Source organism: Ruditapes philippinarum, unplaced genomic scaffold (genome assembly GCF_026571515.1).
Source record: "Ruditapes philippinarum isolate M1 unplaced genomic scaffold, ASM2657151v2 ctg1811_1_1_1_1, whole genome shotgun sequence".
In the NCBI taxonomy this organism is placed as follows: Eukaryota; Metazoa; Mollusca; class Bivalvia; order Venerida; family Veneridae; genus Ruditapes; species Ruditapes philippinarum.
In genome coordinates, this window is record NW_026855651.1 from 77,343 (window position 1) to 95,675 (window position 18,333).

Consider the following 18,333-nt stretch of genomic DNA (forward strand, 5'->3'; position numbering starts at 1 on the left):
TAAATGGCTACACTTTAGATAGCGGGACATAAATTTGCACTTCACGCTAAACTATTTGCTAATAAAGATTGCTGTTTATACAGGTTGATAATTGTTGCCTCAAGAAATGCAGGGCATAAGTTTACAGACAAATCACTTTTATGCCAAATTTCCCTAAAGATATAGATAAAAGCATTGCAAATATGTGATACATTACTCAGGGTACGAGGCCGATACAAGGATTCCAACCTCTAGAAAAAAAGCCTTACAAAATAATTAAAGTCGACCACTCGTATTTCATACAATGATTTCTCTTTATGCTACTATAGATTAAATGTGTAAAGCGTACTTTTAACATGTTTAAAGTAATCTAATGGAACCGAAACCAAAAGGAAAGCAAAAACGATGAAGGTTGCAGACCACATTTTATCTGTCAAACCATTTTGACAATATGAAATATTTGATTGATTTAAAGTTTCCCGAATAAAGCATGAATATTTTAAAGAACAAAGTTTATTTTGTTGTCGCATTAGGGTTTAAAAAACATACTAGTTACTTGTTTTGTTTTGCGAAAATACCATTATCTTTGTCTTTATTTGTATGACAAATGTTCGAAAACATCATATCTAATTGAAAAAAAAATGTTTCAGCTTGAATTTAAATCTCTAATGAAGTTCACGCGGTACAATCACTTTACTTTTGGTGTCAATTTTAAATTACGAATCAAAGAATAGATTTTTTATTGAATTGGTTTTTATGACAATGTTAAAGTCATATGATGAGTTTTTGAAAGACCATAAAGTGCCCCAAACTGTGTGTGAATAATTGCAGACAATAGCGGACACCTGACTAGAGCCAGAATCATTATGTGTAGTCAGAATATTGGCTAAGCAATTTCAAACTTTCATACAAGTAACTGAAGAAATAAATATTTGTCCAGAGTTGTACTTCTTAAAATGGATAGAAAACAGCAAAGAATGTAAATAAAATATAGAAAATCATAATATCTAAAGAACGCAAAAACGGCAAAATTTAAAGTGTTGCAGGTTGGTTTGCTCCAGCCTGTTAATGGGCGGAAGTGGTACTTGCAAGCTACCGTCAACTCCAAAACTCCCCATTGTACCGGCTTTATCAGAGTTTAACATCTAAAAATGGAAATTGTGAAAAAACGGTTTATCCTTTTCAATGTCAATGATAATTTTGTCGTTTTAAATGTTATTAAATGCTTTTATTTGTTTGTGTTAGAAACATATATTAAAGGAAGGAAAATATCGTTTGATCTTGAGCAATTAATAAATAAAGGAATCTGTACATTCAGGAACAAAGTAAAAGTATTCCACTCAGGATGTACAACTCAATAGAAAGCTTATATAGCTGGTGATCACTATTATTTTAATTCTATAGGTATTCAATAATCAGCGTATGTTGTATAAGGAAGTATCAAGTAGTATATTTAACATGCCATTTATTCATCATCAACATCATGCATTCATGTATAACAAAGATAATAAGGATATGTATAACAAAGATAATAAGGATATGTATAGCAAAGTTAATAAGGATATGAATAATAAATGTAGACGAAATAAATACATATCCTGAGACCACACAAGATTGGTTTATTTAACCAAGATAATAAACAATTACAAGACAACATATTTATATGGTAGGTAACATACACTGTTATAAAGTCCTTGACATATATCTTAATTTAAAATAATATGCAAAATAAAAATTAGTGATATTCCATACATAGTATGAAATTATGTTTTACATACATAGTATCAAAATTTATTTTCTATACAATGTATGAATATATATTCTCTTTAATCTGTATACTGTAACCATACATATAAATTCCTTATCGATGTACAATTTAATTTTACATATTTCAAAATAATGTAACGTTTCTTTTGTTTATATTTAACACAGTGTTTTAATTTCAGAAATTACCTTGGTTTGATACAGCATACTTAATAATATCAGTACTTTTGTTAATCTAATTATTTAATTAATAAATATTCAACTTTACCATTATTGAATAAGTCAAACAAAATGAATTCAAGGAATTACAGTCATTCGTCATAAACATTTTTAAATGTATGTTATCATGACAATTTCCAACTTCGAATTCGATTTCTTTCTCTAGCGACCTATTTGTTCTTCTGTCTTGGTAATGTTTGTTTGAGAACTTAGGGGAACATTGACGTCATAAAGGTTAAATCATGGTACCTTGTATCAAATCAAAGAGAGACTAAATCTTTATCATGCATTAAGGCTAAATGTCGCTAAGTGTACAGCAGACAAGTTCTATAGTTGAGAACTTTTGTATTCCTCGGTCACCTTGTCAGGGTTGTAGATAAGCGTAAGTAACATAATCAGAGTGACGAGTATGACAAAGAAGACTATGCCAAAAAAGAAAACATAATCCATCGCATCAGTAATGTTCTTCCACTTTAGATCAAGGTACAGCTCGTCTTCTGTATCAGATGACATAACGCTTTGCTTGGACGTAGCTGCTTTTGACTTTACACGATGAACATGGCTTTTGCATGACCTACATTGAAGAAACATTACAATGCCATAAAATCGTCGATAAAATTTGCCGATTTCATGATTTCCATCATCTCTGCTGAGCAATCTAGCTTCAATAATGGTAAGTATCACGGCTAATGTACTGATGGAAACCATGAGGATAAGCCACACGGCCAAGTGTGATGTTGTGTCCGAATTCTTTGGAAATTCAGCAGCTACTATTGTGAGAAAAACAACAAGGGCCAAAAACACAGTAATGCCGTAAGAAGCTCTCTCTCCCGATGATAAAGGTAAAACGAATGTAAATAAATTCAGAATGGACAGTAGTATTACCGGCAGTATCATATTGAATACGTAAAATCGCGGCTTCCTCTCCAGCATTAACGTGTAACTTATTGAGGCAACTTCACTATTATCGGCTTGGAACGTAGATTTGACAAGCTTCCATGTTGAACTCTCGGAATAATGACTTTTTATTATTCCTGATTGAGAAAGCAGATTAACATCAGATTTCAAGTAACTCCATGCGATCAATTTAATGGTGCATTGTTGGGTGTCATACGGGTAATATGTAATATCAACAGAACAGGTTGACTTCATGACCTGAAACCAGAAAAAGAGTATGTCTAAATGCTATTGCATACCGTAACAAAAGTTTCCTAATAACATGCGCTACATTCCATTTACAGTTTTTGAAATAATAAAACATTAACAAGAGCTTGTTCCTGTTGATATAGAGGGCATATTTTACTCACGATCGCCAATTAGTATATCCACCAGTCTTGTGATTTTAATTCAAATACAGATACTATAGATTTTGAGGTAACAAAACAACATATATTGTATTCTATATTCATATTATGTTAGTATAATATTGTGTCATTTAGGTAAATCATTATAAGACATATACATCTAACCAATCCCTTTCGATTGATATAAGGCAGTTTGTCAAATATCTTGAAATCTATATACAAGAGTAAGTAAATTCTTATAGTTTGGTCTTTAAAATGAATGTTGTGTTTAATATTATGTGTGTTTTCTATTAAAACATGTAATAAATTAATTTGAATTAAGATAAATCACAAACGTGTAAATGTATTTATTGTAAAGAGTATAAAATTTCAAAATCTTTAAATCTGAAACCGTTAAGAGGATAACATTTTTATACGATTCCAAATTGCTTACGAACAGTGCAATTTATGCTCTCAGACAGTTTTAATGATGCGAAGATTCTTTTCCTGCATACAGAACTTTAATTTCTAAATCTTATTTTTTAATAATAATACTGTAATATGATTTCATAATACTTATACTGCTGACGCTTAAATGTTACTTGAATGCATCTAATATATGTAAGAATTGTAAGAGTACTTGAAATGGATCCCAGTAGACTGTACCATCATTTTCTACAATCACGTTCTGGTAGGAGGAACCTAGGCCAGTAAAAGTCGAAAATGAATTTCTCAGAGATATGTCCGGCTTCCAAATGTCATCTTGGGGCTAGAAACAAATATATTGCTTTTATTTTGTAAGTTTCCTTGTACAAACATATAATTTCTATATCGAAATGTTATGATTTGTACTTTCCGGTAAGTCAAAATGATAAATATGACAACAAATGAGGACAAAGATCAACAAGCCCATATTGGCGACGTTCACAGAACTACTGATTTCACATGAAAACATCTTACCATATATATATCTATGTCTTTGAATCTTCGTTGAATTTATTTGAAGCAACGTAAACAACTTATTTTTAAAATTCAAATCATAAACACGAATGGATAAGACAAAAAAAATATTGTTAACACAAACATACTTTCTTTATGTCACATATGAGTGAACACTTAATAGCGGTTTTCCTTTTTTGTTTGTTTGTTGTTTTTTATGTGTATGTGTGTGGTTTTCTTTGTTCTTGTTTTTTTTTCAGGGGGTTATAATTCGCATAGAAAAAAGAAACTTGAAAAATAACTTGTAGAAATATCCATACACGTTATTTGGCACACATTTAGATATAATCATACTTCTGAGATTTGAAAATATATCAGATATGTTAAGGAGTGGTAACAGTTTGCAGCAAATTCCTTTGATTTGTAATATTTTACTGGCATTCAAATATCTTTAAAAATGTATATACAGTTATATCCAATCTAAAATGTGAATTTAAATAAAAAACATAGTTCAAATACAAAACAAAGTTCAACTTACTACAAACATCATTGCAACGCCATTATATTGAGACGTTTGCCAAACCAGGCTTCTGTCTTTCCACATTATTCTTAAATATCCAGCAGTTGTTAGACTCTCCTCTTGTTCATCAAAGCTGATGATTGCTGTAAAAAACAAGTAAGATGATTACTGTTAAAAACAAGTAAGCACTCATTGTCAGCTCCTATTTATAAGGTTTCAAAATTATTCATTTTTATGTCCACATTTGATAATTTCACGAAATATCATTGTAATGTTTGCTGTATTTTGCCATGTTGTTTTTCTTCTCCTCGGAGTTATTATATAAATGTTTCCTTATCCAAAAAGCTGTGTTCTTATACTTTATTATACTATTTTATGTTGTTTTGTATTGTAATATACTGGAGAAAATGTGTTTTTTGATTGGATCACACTAACAATAAATGTACTAGTACGCGTACAATAAATGTGTTCCTTGATTTTTCATAACTACATAGCAAATAAAGAGTTCTTTGACTTGTGCACAATAACGCATGTAACATATATTACACTATACAAATACAAAATAGTGATTTTAACCAAAAAATATCACTGTGAAAGATAATCAATGAAATATATTAATTTTGGCAATAAAAACTTTAAGAAATTGAATATAAAATATTGAGATTATTAAAGCAAAGTAATACGATCATTGTCCCGAACGTTTACATAATACTTCTTTAATATAAAACAAATATGCATATCTTTTTTCAAATTTAAACATGCTGTTATTTGTAAATGCAATATATAGAGGATATTGAATGAGAGTAAGTTACGTAAATACTGAATTTATTGAACGAGTTGAATAAAATTATATTATGCGAGACTCTGCGTGCATCCATTGGTAAAATTTCGTAATAGAAATAAAAGTTTATTTAAAAAGAATGCAAGATGGTTAGATTGTTCAATGGTTAATGTGTATGCATTCTCAAAATGAAACGTGTGCGTTCTATTTTTTCATAATGGAACATTTATGCGAACTTTTGGGACGACCCTCGTAAATGTATGTGTCTGTGTTTTGTAATAAAGACTTTTAGAGAGAAAAACTGTAGCAAAATACTTACATGACAGATAAAATGTCAAAGAAATATTGAGAACTTCAGACACTGTTTCTACAGGTCGAACTTTGCTAGTGTAGGTGCCCATTAAATCATTTATGAGTGTATTTGTGTCATTATACGACTGTGCCGTAGTGCTGCAGCACAGCAGAGACAGAACTGCAAAAACTTGAAGAAGATATGGAATCATTGTGGTTGATAAGGTACCTGTATAATAAAGAAAAAATATATTCATACTGTGAAAAGTGTACGTTACACTATCCTTAAACAAAGACAATTGAGTGTGAGTTCGAGTCGGAGCATACTTAATCTACTTTACTTCACAACAGACAACTTACATCAAGCTGCTTGAAGAATGAATTTAAATACTTCATTACCTTCATTGTCGTACAAAATAACAAATATCGTATTTCGAAAGTCATCTGGAAGAAGTGCCAAATAATTGTTTGAGATTGAAGCGTTATGTTTTTCGCATTTACATCGGCAGAGGAAGTAGATGACAAACTTTGACGTCTTATGTCTTTGGTTTGAAATACCATAATAATTTTATCGATAATGTCAAAGTTATATTGCAATATTATTACAATTATTATTATTATTATTATTATAATCATCATCATAATCATCATCATCATCGTCATCAAAGAGCTTTATATTCGGTAAACAGAGATGATTGATGGGCAGGCGTCAGCTGTAAAATAAAACACAAGTCATATCGATTTAAGGACTATTATTTATAATAATAATATAATTTATAATTTACAAAAATGTATAAAAATATCAAATATTTTGGAGTTATCTTACCTTTTCGATGTAACAATAGAATTAAAGCAAGGCGAACAATTATCTCCCATGCTATTGTGAGAATGTTAACTTATGATACTATGACAGTAAAAGATGTAGAACTTTTATCAATGTATTTAATTTTGTTTCTTGGTGATATTGATTAATTCATACCGACCCTATCAGCTTGTAATCTCAAATAAACAAGATATATATGATATCAAAACGTGTAAAAGTCATAGGAAATAAGAATTTTTTATAAACAGAGAGAAAATTGAATCTGTTGATTTTTTTATTAAGGTATCTGATTTACATCAACAGGTAAAATGAACCACTGTAGCTGAACTTATCACCAAAAAGCAACAGACGAAAAAGATGGTTAAGGTAATTGTCTAATGAGTAACGTTTTGGATATATAAAATGTACATCGATATAAAAAGTTTTTGAATGATAAAATATAAGTATTTCTGTGGCACATTTGGCCTTTAAGAAGCCTGTCTGCACTATTTCATAAACGTTTAGGAGTATTTGTTGTATATCATGATAAGTAGTGTACATGTGATAATATTGTCAATCGTGAACCGGTACTTTGGATAGTTTTCGACGAATTTTACGACCGTGATTTTCTTTGATTTAAGCTGATTAATGACGTTTCCTGATCAACCTACAAGTAGTTATATATAGAAATCAGATTTTAAAATCACTTCAATTTTGCACTATACTGCTGACGGGAGGAGTTGAGAGGAAATATCTAATTAACGAAGTAATGATGAGATAATTAGACACAGTTGGGGAAATAAGATTATAAACATTTTAAGTGCATCTGTCCCTTGTTTACAATGCTATTCATATCTATATATGCCATATTTTGAAAACACTGACACAAATCCTTTTTAATTATCTTGAGAACAGAATAATTTAAATCAATTAAAATATTAGTATGTATATTTAAAGATAAATCTACATTGGTAAGTTGTAGCAAAGAAATAATTTTCAAGAAAGGTCTTAAACGTAAAACTGTCACGCAACGCGTTTTAAAATTTTCAAGGTCATTGGGATAGTCGATGGCTTTTCTAGGAACTTCGTTCCTTAAATCTCCGTGTGATTCATAATTTGCGAGAAGTTGTCTCTCCTTTTTAATGTTAAGTAGTTTGTGTACTATTAGTTGTTTATCAGTCATTTAATCGTGAAAACATTTGTGAAGGAATGAGTTTAACCATATTTCTTATAATGACTGACCTATAAGTGGTTGACGTTTGTTTTGATTTTGATTTTAGAGTTTCGTGAACAAAGTAAAAGACTTAACGTTCGTACGTCCGTGTTTTGTTTGTGCCCTGTCCTGTTTTTTTATATAATGATAATATAAATGAAATTAGAATGAAAAATACTTTTTCGAAATTAGATTCGCCTTTGGTTAATATTTGTAATTATTCCCATTTGCTTCAAAACAAACATTATTAATGGCAACCGATAACTAGGCATTCATTCTTTAAAAACGCAGAATGGGATGCTAGAATTATATACATATTGCTTATCCTTAATGTTTATCAAAAAATTTTATTTAGGGAAGTATTAACTAGAGCCGTTCAGTTTTAAAAGCGACTCACGACCAGAAGATATTTACAGATATAATTCAATTATCCATTTGCAAAAAAAAACAAAAAAATTCACTAATGTATATATAAGGTGCAGGCTTATTTCCGCTATTTGTTTGTTTTGTTGTTTTTGTTGTTGTTGTTGTTGTTTTTGGGTTTTTGGTCAGTTTGTTTGGTTTTAAGGAGCACAAAGACAGTAAAGGTCATATGACGCCGAAACTGGAAAGACGATTTTTGCTACCTCGGGTGTAGCAGACATCATAGCAACACCAGCGATCGAAAGCGCCTCACCTGCTGCATTGTTATTCGAACCTATCTAGTCGCCTTCTACGATTACACAAGGATTAACAATAGCTGTAATTCTTATGTCTCAACCATCAAAGGCAACCCGTCAGTCATAAGGGGAGTAGCAGTTGAAGTGGTTCCAATATGAAAGAACGAGAGAACGAGAAATATTTTTCTCTCACGCCCTTCAACATAATTCAATCCTCAAAAACTATAATTCAGACGAAGCACAAGGCACTTCTTTTCACAGCTGCCATACACTACATGTCTTTTAGTGTAATTTTTGAGAAAATAACAGAGATTACTTTCGTGCTAGAACATTATAATGATGATGATGATGATGATGAGGATAATGAGGAGGATAATGAGGATGATGATGTTGATGATGAAATAATATTACATGTACATGTATCTATAAAAAGCGACCAAAACAACATAGACCCGGTACTTTTTCGAGGAAAATGATTGACGTTGTTATGGTTCAAAATTATGTCAACATGTACTTATCCAATCACGTTTAATAAGGAGATTCGGAAACATTGATAATTACAAATAATTAGCGTTAATTGTGACAAGTTAATTAGAGACACGAACGCCGTTAACGTGCGTGCACTAACATCGATCTTGGTGATTATGTTTTAAAAGGTTTTTTTACATATCAAGGATGATTTTCAAGACTTGTTCAACATTATTATGTATGTATTCTTATTTGCTATCCCTGCATGAACAAGTTTAGCATGTGCTTGCTGATTTTTGGTATAACTTAATATGTAAAACATATAGGTCGAAATTCTGTAAAGTTGGTTTCAGAAAGTTGAAATTGTTGTGTGTTTTTTCAGTAATTTTAATGCCCGATTTTACTATTATTTATTCAGTTTTCGCAGCAAAAGGTTTTAGAAAAATGAATATGAACGTTCCATTTTAGAAATGTTTAATTATAGAAGAATGTACGTGTACGTTGAATTTTAGAAAGGTCTGGTTATAATGAAGATACGTGACCGTCCCATTTTAGAAATGTTTGATTATAAAAGAAGGTACGTGTACGTTCCATTTTAGAAATGTCTGGTTATAATGAAGATACGTGACCGTCCCATTTTAGAAATGTTTGATTGTAAAAGAAGGTACGTGACCGTTCCATTTAAGAAATCCTTGATTATAAAAGGAGTTACTTTACCGTTTCATTTTAGCAATGTTTTGTTATAAAAAAGGTACGTGACCGTTCCATTTTAGAATTGTTTGGTTATAAAAGAATGTACGTGACCGTTCGATTTTTGAAATGTTTGGTTATAAATAAAGGCGCGTAAACGTTCCATTTTAGAAATGTTTGTTTATAAATGAAGGTACGTGAGCGTTCGATTTTAGAAATGTTTGGTTAAAAATAAATGTACGTGAACGTTCCATTTTAGAAATGTTTGGTTATAAAAGAAGGCATGTGACTATACTTTTCGAAATGTTTCGTTATAAAAGAATGGTGCGTGAACGTTCCGTTTAAGCAATATTTGGTTATACAAGAAATTGCTGATAAGGGTCGTGTGTTCTGACAATGTTTGGTTATAAAAGTGTGTGAATATTCCTTTTAGAAATATTTGGTTTTAAAAGGAGGTGAATGAACGTTGCGTTCTAGAAATATTTGATTACAAGAGAATGTGCTTAAAAGTTGCATGAACGTTCCGTTTCAGAAATATTTGGTGATAAAAGAAAGCGAGTAAACGTTCCAGTGTAGAAATGTTTGATAATATAAGAAGGTGCGAGGAGTTCCGTTTAAGCGATGTTTGGTTGTAAAAGAAAATGCATTTTTTTCTGTATAACTATGTTTTCTCATAAAAACGGTGCTTTGACGTACCGTTTTAGAAATGTTTGTTGATGATAGAAGGTGTGTGAACGTTCTGTTTTAGTAATGTTTGATTATAAAAAAAGATTAAAGAGCATTCTGTTTGAGGAATTTTTGTTTATAAAAGAAGATACGTGAACTTCCGTTTTAGAAATTTGGTCATACAAGGTACGAATGAACGTTCCTTTTCAGAATTGTTTTGTCATAAAAGATACAAATGAACGTTCCGTTTTAGCAATTCTTGGTCATAAAAGATACGAATGAACGTTCCGTTTTAGAAATGTTTGGTCATAAAAGATACGAATGAACGTTCCCTTTTAGAAAAGATTGTTTATAAAGAAAGGTGCGTGAATATTTAGTTTTTACATTATTTCGTTCTCGTAATAGTTAAGAACATAAAGTTGTGCATCTACAGTCCTTTTCGTCAAGCATGCCTACTTTATTGACTGATTGCCCAATCTTATTATAGAATTTCATTGCGATATTCATATATTTTAGTATTCTTCATTATTTACTTTACTCATGGTTGTTAGTGTTTTTAATTAAATCACGTTTGCTTCAGGTATTTTTTTCACATGCCAAAGCATTGATGGGTTCAATCATTTATTCCTGTGTACGTTTAACCATCATCTGATCAACGTAAAATTACAATGCAAGAGTGGGACCAAAATAGATATTGTAGGTGGATGGTTGATTGATTCAAATGAAACATATGCATGTACAAAAAGCAATTCCGCGACAGAATCAGAGAAAAGACACAGAGATCACTTGTGGAAAGCAATGTGGCACAAAATTCTCTTAGGATGTGTGGCTGAAAGTGATTGTAACATTCCACTTTTTCCAGAACGTTTTCCATATAAAAAAAATTCCGAAGGCATCGAAATTGAATACAATTGCCTCTCAGGTAAAACATAATATATTTTCATGACGTTAAAGAGACATGGTACTTGACGGTAGAAAGACATAGTGTGAAAAACATGGTCAGTGACGCTATAGAAACATGGCTGTTGACGTAAAGAAGACATAGATGGTGAAGTTAGAGAGACATGGTTGTTGACGTAAAGAAGACATAGTTGGTGACGCTATAGAAACATAGTTGATGACGTAAAAGAGACATTGATGGTGACGTAAGAGAGACATTGATGGTGACGTAAGAGAGACTTGGTTGTTGACGTAAAGGAGACATAGTTGGTGACGTTACAGAGACATGTTTGGTGACGTAAATGAGACATGGTTTGTGACGTTAAAGAGACATGGTTGACGTAAAAGAGAGAAAGTTGGTGACGTTAGAGAGACATGGTCTCTTAGGGAGACATGAGACGTGATGACACGTAAAGGAGACAATTCGGTGCCGTAAAAGAAAAATGATGACATAGTTGTTGACGTTACAGAGACATGTTTGGTGACGTAAAAGAGACATGATTTGTGATGACGTTAGGGAGACATGGTTGATGTAAAGGATACATGTTCAGAGACGCTATAGAAACATGATTGTTGACGAAAAGGAGGCATAGTTGGTGACGTTAGAGAGACATGGTTATTGACGTAAAGGAGATATAGTTGATTACTTAAGACAGACATTTTTGTTGACGTAAAGGAGACATGGTTTGTGACGATAAAGAGAAATGTTTGCTTAGTTTAGAGAGACATTGTTAGTTACAATAGAGATTTTAGTGACGTTACAGAGAAGCCATTTTTGATGTAGAGAGACATGGTAGTGGACGTTGAAAATACATGATTGTTATATAAGAGAGACATGGTCGATGACCTAAGTCAGATATAATTGTTGACGTAGGGGGTATATACTTGGTGACGTTAGACAGTTATGGTTGTTGACGTAAGGGATATGTAGTTATTGACGTAAGGGAGATATAGTTGTTGACGTAAGGGAGATATAGTTGTTGACGTAAGGGAGATATAGTTGTTAACGTAAGACAGTCATAGTTGTTGATATGGAACGCCATAGCTGTCTCATGTTATTACATTTCTTTTTATCTTGCCCAGAAAGCGTCTTATTATGTCAAATATAAGCGTTGTAATGCCATTGTAATTTGTCGACTTGTCTAAACATTGCCTTATTATACCTAACAATAGTCTTATCTCTTCAAAATGTGATGTTGACTTGTGTTAACATTGTATTATTATTACAAACAGTAGTGTTATCAGGTCAAAAATGTCGTTTTGGCTTGTCTGAAATGTGTCATATTATGTCAACTAGTCGCATTATTTGGTCAAATTGCGGAGCTGTTTTTTCAAAAGACTGTCTGATCATTTGAAACAGTAGTGTTCTCTTGTCAAAATTTGGTGTTGACTTGTAAAAGCACAACTTTATTTCATCGAACTGCCATGTTATTTTGTCAAAATACGGTGTTTAAATGCTTAAACATTGTCTTATTGTGTTAATAACAACTGTGTTAATTTGCCAACGTACACTACTGAAATTGTCTTTTTATATCAAGTATTCGAATTATCTTGCCAAAATGGGATGTTGACTGGGCTAAATCATGCCTTATTATGATAAACTGTATGCTATTTTGTCAAAAAGCGGATCTGACTGGTTTAAACACAGTCTTATAAAGTCAATAAATTGCAGTATCTTGTCGAAATGTGGTAATGACTTTTATTATGTAAAAACAGAAGTGTTATATTGTCAAAATTTGATGTTTTCTTGTAAAAGAAAAGAAAGAGTCTTATTATGTCTAATAATTGTGTAAATTTCTTTAAATTTAGAAAGCACTGTCTGATTTTGCTAAACTGTCCCCGTTATCCTTTTTACCAAACTGCCATGTTATTTTGTCAAAATACGGTGTTTAAATGCCTAAACATTGTCTTATTGTGTCAAACAACATTGTTAATTTGCCAACGTACACTACTGAATTGTCTTTATATATCAAGTATTCGATTTATCTTGCCAAAATGGGGTGTTGACTGGGCTCAATCATGCCTTATTATGATAAACTATATGCTATTTTGTCAAAAAACGGATCTGACTGGTTTAAACACAGTCAATTGCGGTATCTTGTCTGAATGTGGTAATGACTTTTATAATGTAAAACAGAAGTGTTATATTGTCAAAATTTGATGTTTTTTTTTTTTTTTTGTATAAGAAAAGAAAAAGTCTTATTTTGTCTCATAATTGTGTAAATTTCTTTAAATTTAGAAAGCGCTGCCTGATTTTGGTAAACTGTCCCCGTTATCCTTTTTTACTCTATATTTTACCGCTCCGCGCGGGCTCTGGTCACATGTTACTAAATTTTGACAACATCGCATCTGGACAGGATAACACGATTATATGACATAATGAGACGGCGTTTAGACATGTTAACGTCATAAACTGGTAAGTCAATGATACTGTATTACATAATGATACTGTGTTTCAACAAGTAAACTCCACATATGAAAAGGAAAAAAGATACTTCGCCATAAAAAAAACGATGTTTAGTAAAAATAACACCGAAACTTGACAAAATAAAATGACACTTTGACAAAAAGATAGGTAATTTAAGACAAGTCATCACCACGTTTCGACAAGATTATATGACTATTTGACATAATAAGACGAAGTTAAACAAAGTGAATCTGCATTTGGACATAATAGCATGACAGTTTGGCAAATTAAAATAGCGTTTGAACAGTTCATAACCATAATTGGTAAAGATACCACCATTATTTCACATAATAAAACAGTGTTTAGGCCGGTTAACATAAAGTTTGGATATAATAGCATGGCGATCTGAGAAAATAAGGCAGTGTTTAGACATGTCGATACCATCTTTCGACAAGTCAACAATACTGTTTGACATAATAAAATAACATTAACACAAACAAACAAAATTTATTGTCAAGTCAACATTAGTATTACACATAATAAGTATATTTTTAGACAGGATAACAACAGTTTTAGACAAGACTGCATGATGTTTAGGCACAATTAGACAGAATAACACCACCTCATACAAAGCAACAAAACAGTTTAATAAAACAGGACAGCACTCAGCCAGGTCAATATAACGGTTGAACAAGATATCACTACTAGCCGACATAATAAGACATGAGTTTGACAAGTTGACACTAAGTTCCGACAAGATAACACTACTGTTTCACATAATAAGATAATTTCTAGACAAATTACCACCACAGTTTGACAAGACAGCATGATATTTTAACATAAAAGACATTCTTTAAGCAAGATAACACCGAATTTGAACACAATGACATGACAGTCTGACAAAATGTGACGGTGTTTAGACAAGTCAGTATCACATTTGGACAAGACAAAACGGCAGTATTACATAATACAACAGTGTCATAACATACCAGGATCACATTTGGACAAGGTGACACCAACTTCCGACAAGATAACACTACTGTTTCACATGATAAGACAATTTCAAGACAATTCAATACCACATTTAAACAAGTCTTTGTTCAGGCATAATGAAATCCTAATTCGAAAAGATGGCGTACATGTTAGACAGATTAAGACTTCCATTCGGCATGTTAACACCGGATTTGCACATGATAACATGGCGTTTTGAAATAATAAGACAGTGTTTAGACAAGTCAGCACTACGTTTTGACAAGATTAAATTAATATTTGACCTAATAAGACTTCGTTAAGACAGGTTCCCATAAGCCAACACTTCTATTATACATAATTAGACGCTTTTAGGGAAAGATAAAACTAAATTTAACGACATGAGGCAGCTATGGCGTTCCATATGTTGACGTTAGGGAGATATAGTTGTTGACGCAAGGGAGATATAGTTGTTGACGTTAGACAGTTATTGTTGTTGATACAAGGGAGATGTAGTTATTGACGTAAGGGAGATATATTTGTTGACGTAAGACAGTTATGGTTGTTGACTATAGACAGACATTGCACTAACCACACCTTGATAGTCCAGTATTGCTGGATGAGTACTTAATATAGTATCAGTTACTGATTGTTAAGATTTTTCTACACCGTTAAATCTAAAATTTTCAATAATTTAACATTGAATTATCAATGAGTTATCTTAGATCATTAATCAAGGGTAAGTAAATTATTTACACTTAAAGATTTAATAAACCTTTGAACATACAGATGGTGCGTTCTTGCAATTTTGCCATCAACGATCTGATCCGGAACCATTTAATGGACATCCAAATGGTATTAACCTATTCTACAAAGGCGATGAAAGCACTTCAAAGCTGTGTTCATGTGATGTTGAAACAAATGTACAAATAGGGACATTACTGACAATATTCCCAACAAAAAGGTACACTATTTATTTGTGTTTTTTTAATGCGTTAATTAAACCCTCTGACAATTGTACCTTAAATAGTTATAAGAATTGACAAAGTTAGCATGAGCATAATTGTCTGTCTGTCGTGCTTGGCGTCATGTCAAAGACTTTTCAAATTAAGGTCACCTTTCGATTATGTTTTCTAGAAACGCTTCTTGTACACTTTTATATTAATATACGATATATTTGTATAATTAATGGGAATCCATTGAGTCGTGCACAAAAGCCTTTAACATATAATTTTATTTTCTTACATAAATCAGCTTCAGCATTCAAAACAGAAAGATATGCAAAAATAATAGTAAATACACTCAGAAATAAATTTATAAATCGTATTTTTGTATTTTTCTAACCAACATCGGAAGCTTTTTAATTTGGTGTCATTTTTCACAATTCGAATAATTATTCTTGAAAATGGAATGAGTGAATGATCTATTAGACTTAAATTTTACACACACAAAAATTGGTCTATACCAACATCAAATGGAGCATTAGTCTCAAAAACTATATTTCTAGTCCCATAATGTTAAAAAAATATCTGTGGAATTCCGTTAAAGCTATGGACTGCATATTGCTTTTTTTAGTTCCAAGGTACAGAATATGAATATGTATAGTTATCGGATTAAGTATTTTTTCTATTTAAAGTATGGATCTCACAGTTAAAAGTGGAGGTAAAGAAACACTTTACAATAACGAAGTGTTAATCAAAAAGTCAATTCAAAATGGCAACAATACAGGGAAACAGAAACAGACGTTTGTTGTGGATTATGCCACAGAACCTGATGACGCTGTTCCATTTCTCCTTCTTCGTTTCTCAAGTATGTTAATATTTGTTATCCCCTTATGCCAAACTTCTATTTAGGGACCTTGATATCTTGCTTTTGAATCACGCCGGATATCTGCTTCCTTACTGAATTATCTAACCAGAAATCGAAGCAGTGTTGATACAGGAAGCCGAAATACAAGCTTATACATGCGGGGATCGAATACACAATCACCGGATTAGGAGTCCTTCACCAATACAGGAATATTGCATTGTATATACTAGGGTCGTACAGCGGGACGTTTAACAAAAATTCGAGATTTCTTTTCAATTATTATAAAAAAATATGTAATATATTGTCTCGTGATGCAACGGCTATTATTCAAGAGTGTGTTGGAAAAATAAATCATTCACTTGCCCCTATACAGTATACATGTACAATGAAACTTTAATCTTTTAAGAGAATATGTGCATGATATAAATAACACATGGCTGTCGGGGTCATAGAAAATATTGTAAGCCCGAGAAATGGTATATAATACTGAGGCAAATCCAAAGGGTAATATGCCAGTTCAAGGGTTGGCAATATCTTCTCTCACCCCGAAAGTAATTTTTTTATTATATTATACCGAAAAACCTAAAACTGCAATATTTGTTAAGTACGCAGTCAAGGAAATAAATAGAAAACACATTCTCATTTTTTATAATTGAATTTTACTCAAAACAATAAAATTAACACATACAGTTCAAGAATAATTCTATACCTTTAAAGTCTGGTTAAACTTTAATAATTTGCTGAATATGGAATTATGCAAGAGTAATGCGCCCAAGGATGATATAAGAAATATTCCTAGGTGAATGACATTCAATCAGAACACATAGAAGGCCTATTGGAGTTTAACATTACAGGATATATTGAGGTTTCATAAATAATTTTGATTACCTATGCTTGTATATTGTACTGATAATTTATGTCATATTTATATGCTGTATTCAATTATTTCAGTTCCTGCCAAACATGGCAATATATCTATACGTTGTCGACAAGAAAACAGTATGTTTAAAATTCTGTATACTTTAATTTGATAAGCATTGAATACAATGTGTCTCAGCGAAAAATAACATACATTGCATCATTAAAATGAGACTGAAATTTTAAAAAATAAATAAATAAGAAAGCTCGCATGAATCGAACTCGATCAAACTAGTCTGCAATTTCTCTTTTAAACTTTCATTTTATTGCCATCGAGGGACTATAGCCTTTTCATTGCATTGCTAAAAAAGATATGTTTTTTTGTGTTTTTTTTTTTGTTTTTTGTTTTTTTGTTAACAAAAAAAATGTTGATGCAAATTCATGTCTACATTACAGACATTACAGAACAGTTGCTTTCATCGCCTCCTCCAACGGATAAAACGCCAACACACAATTACCAAATACCAGCAACAACAAATATAATAGGATATGCAATTACAGCAACAGTAACAGCAATGTCCACCATTTTGATTATTGTTATTATTGTTGTCCTTTGGAAGAAGAAACAAGGTAAGAAATATAAGATATACGTTTCTGATATCGTTTTTACCCCTTAATGAAGTAGTGACTGCAATTAATTTAGCAAGTGCTTCGTATTGTTCAACAATATTGAACTGGCACTTCATTACCTTTCGTAAAGGTCATTTGAATAAACACTGACCAGTATCTAACGAATACATCGATTCGGATATATTTGCTAATTTCACTCGTCATTCAGTGAGGTGTGGTGTACTGGTATAGTGTCGGACTAACGATCTACAGGTCTCTGGTTCGATTCCTTTCTAACAACAACTGTATTAAGTCAAATTCGTAGTTCCGATATAAACTATAAATACAATATAAATATATTATATTTATACGTATATACAGAAACCGATTGTCAAAATTACATTTTTTTTCTTATTATGCTTCCCGAAGGGCGAGCATATAGTCGCCGCTTTGTCCGTCCGTTCTTCG

General features: G+C 31.7%; 2 protein-coding genes across 2 annotated transcripts; one reads left to right on the top strand and one right to left on the bottom strand.

Moving 5' to 3' along the window:
- Window positions 1-1,584: 1,584 nt before the first annotated feature.
- On the bottom strand, window positions 1,585-6,375 carry LOC132744026 (acetylcholine receptor subunit gamma-like). Its single transcript, XM_060732636.1, has 4 exons — window positions 5,805-6,375; window positions 4,723-4,847; window positions 3,886-4,014; window positions 1,585-3,117 (listed from the first exon to the last, which is right to left on the bottom strand). Exons 1-4 carry the CDS (start codon window positions 6,031-6,033, stop codon window positions 2,290-2,292), a joined length of 1,311 nt encoding a protein of 436 aa, XP_060588619.1. The 5' UTR covers window positions 6,034-6,375; the 3' UTR covers window positions 1,585-2,289.
- A 2,646-nt stretch (window positions 6,376-9,021) lies between these two features.
- On the top strand, window positions 9,022-18,156 carry LOC132744034 (uncharacterized). Its single transcript, XM_060732643.1, has 6 exons — window positions 9,022-9,156; window positions 10,855-11,196; window positions 15,379-15,553; window positions 16,226-16,398; window positions 17,350-17,397; window positions 17,713-18,156. The coding sequence occupies exons 1-6, from the start codon at window positions 9,126-9,128 to the stop codon at window positions 17,931-17,933; spliced, it is 990 nt and encodes a 329-aa protein (XP_060588626.1). The 5' UTR covers window positions 9,022-9,125; the 3' UTR covers window positions 17,934-18,156.
- Window positions 18,157-18,333: the final 177 nt, after the last annotated feature.

Bases quoted from the DNA above. Each gene is read 5' to 3' on its own strand.
- LOC132744034 (XM_060732643.1), top strand. From the start codon at position 9,126: ATGATTTTCAAGACTTGTTCAACATTATTAT. The intron at 11,197-15,378 runs GTAAAACATAAT...TTGAACATACAG, and splicing joins TGAATACAATTGCCTCTCAG to ATGGTGCGTTCTTGCAATTT. The intron at 17,398-17,712 runs GTATGTTTAAAA...TCTACATTACAG, and splicing joins ACGTTGTCGACAAGAAAACA to ACATTACAGAACAGTTGCTT.
- LOC132744026 (XM_060732636.1), bottom strand. From the start codon at position 6,033: ATGAATATATTTTTTCTTTATTATACAGGTACCTTATCAACCACAATG. The intron at 4,848-5,804 runs GTAAGTATTTTG...TGTTTTTTACAG, and splicing joins TTTGACATTTTATCTGTCAT to CAATCATCAGCTTTGATGAA. The intron at 4,015-4,722 runs GTAAGTTGAACT...ATTTGTTTCTAG, and splicing joins GCGTTGCAATGATGTTTGTA to CCCCAAGATGACATTTGGAA.